The sequence below is a fragment of the Amphimedon queenslandica genome, unplaced genomic scaffold (assembly GCF_000090795.2).
Source record: "Amphimedon queenslandica unplaced genomic scaffold, v1.1 AMPQUscaffold_5905_Cont22133, whole genome shotgun sequence".
Taxonomy (NCBI): domain Eukaryota; kingdom Metazoa; phylum Porifera; class Demospongiae; order Haplosclerida; family Niphatidae; genus Amphimedon; species Amphimedon queenslandica.
In genome coordinates this window covers 1-1,766 of record NW_003553800.1, presented here as the reverse complement: position 1 = coordinate 1,766, position 1,766 = coordinate 1, and the positions used below count along the sequence as shown (strand labels likewise).

Sequence of the window (1,766 nt, the reverse complement as noted above, 5' to 3'; positions counted from 1 at the left end):
ACTCTACTCAGTTATACTGTATCTCAGTATAGCTTGAATGCCAGTCAACCAGACTACAAAGGTGTAGTACCATTAGTATTAGCTTGTATGTCAGGTAGTATCAATGCAGTAGAATATATTATGAATACTACTGACATTGATATTAATATAACCTGTAATGAGGGTAGAACACCTTTTAATTATTCATGTAGCCATGGTAACCTTGAGTTGAGTCAGTATCTATGTGAAATACAGGGCAGTGGTATTAATTTAGATGAAGAGGGTTACAGCATTCGAAGTGGTAATATGAAGCTGGTCCAATACCTCATTGAGAATCACCACTTGCTTCTCACACCAGAGTCTTTAATAGAAGTTATCTATAGTACAAAGCTTCCATTAGTTAAACTATTAATAAATGAATACAAGCTAGATCCTCATGTAAAAGATGAGGATGGTAAAGTTGCAGTTCAGTATGTAGCTCAAGTTGGTGTTATTGATGTCTTGGAATATTTAGTGAATGATTGCGGCTGTGATTTGGGTGATAGGGACAATGAGAATATATTCCATATAGCTGCAGCTGCTGGTATCTATTCAATTATTAAATATATTATTGATAATTATCCACAATTTTCTAGTTTATTACATTCTACTCATGATGGTAATACAACACCAGTTCATGCTGCCTGTGGTAGTGGTGTTGTAAAACTGGTTACTTTTCTAATTGATGAAATGAAATGTGATGACAGTACTGAGACCTCAGCTGGCTTCAATTGTGTCTCATATGCCTGTATTTCTGATAATCTTGATCTTTTAAAGTTATTAATAAAACAATATAAACATAATCCAAGAATATACAGTATAAGATCGTCATTGAATGTTGCAGTGATGCAAGGACATGTTCATATACTAGAATGGCTCAGACAAGAGTATCATATCAATTTAGTCTCATTTAAGAATGGTTTATTACCTTTTCTTACTTTAGAATACAACCGTTTGTATTGTTTAAAGCACTTATTAAACAATTATTCATTTGATATTAATGCCACTGATCCTAGAGATGATACTCAATCTACACTCCTTCACATAGCATGTCAGAAAGGACATGTTGCTATAGTTCTCTACCTCACTAGTCTTTCTCAGTGTGACGTATCAGCTAAAACTTCAAATGGATCAACAGTTCTTCATTTATCATGTAAAAGTCGTTCTCTTCCTATACTCAAACATCTAGTGGAGGAGCATGAGTTGGATCTCACTATTAAAGATTACAATGGAATGGCTCCAGTTCATGTAGCCTGTGAAGAAGGATCATTGAGTATAGTCAAGCACATTATAGACCATTCACCATTATCTCTTGATATGACCGACTCTTTTGGACGTACTCCACTACTTATTGCAGCTTTCTCTAAGAACCTTCCCATCATTCGTTACCTCAACAGTAAAAACTGCAACATTTCTATACTGGACGATAAAGGGTTTAACGTAATACACATATCGGCAAAGGAAGGGTCTTTGGATATTTTGAGGTTTTTCGTTGATGGTCGTTACTGTAATCCTGATATCACTGATGCTTCTGGTCGTACTCCACTTTATCTGTCAGCTCAAGAGGGTCACTTGGAAATAGTAGAATATCTATTGGATAGTCCAAGCTACAATAAACCACGTGTAGAATTAGTAGACATGGCAGATAGCAATGGTAACACAGCACTTCATGCAGCATGCAGCCAGGGTCATTCTGATATAGTGTCTACTATAGGAGGAGCTTACAAGTCTCTTAATATTGATGTTTA

At 35.6% G+C, this 1,766-nt stretch overlaps 1 protein-coding gene across 1 annotated transcript; it reads left to right on the top strand.

Annotated features, from left to right (window-relative positions):
- Positions 1 to 120: 120 nt before the first annotated feature.
- On the top strand, positions 121 to 1,672 carry LOC105316031 (ankyrin-3-like; the record flags this gene model as incomplete). Its single annotated transcript, XM_011410823.1, has 2 exons — positions 121 to 1,069; positions 1,208 to 1,672. Coding segments are annotated over exons 1-2 (1,414 nt in total), but the record flags the coding sequence as incomplete, so codon positions are not given.
- Positions 1,673 to 1,766: the final 94 nt, after the last annotated feature.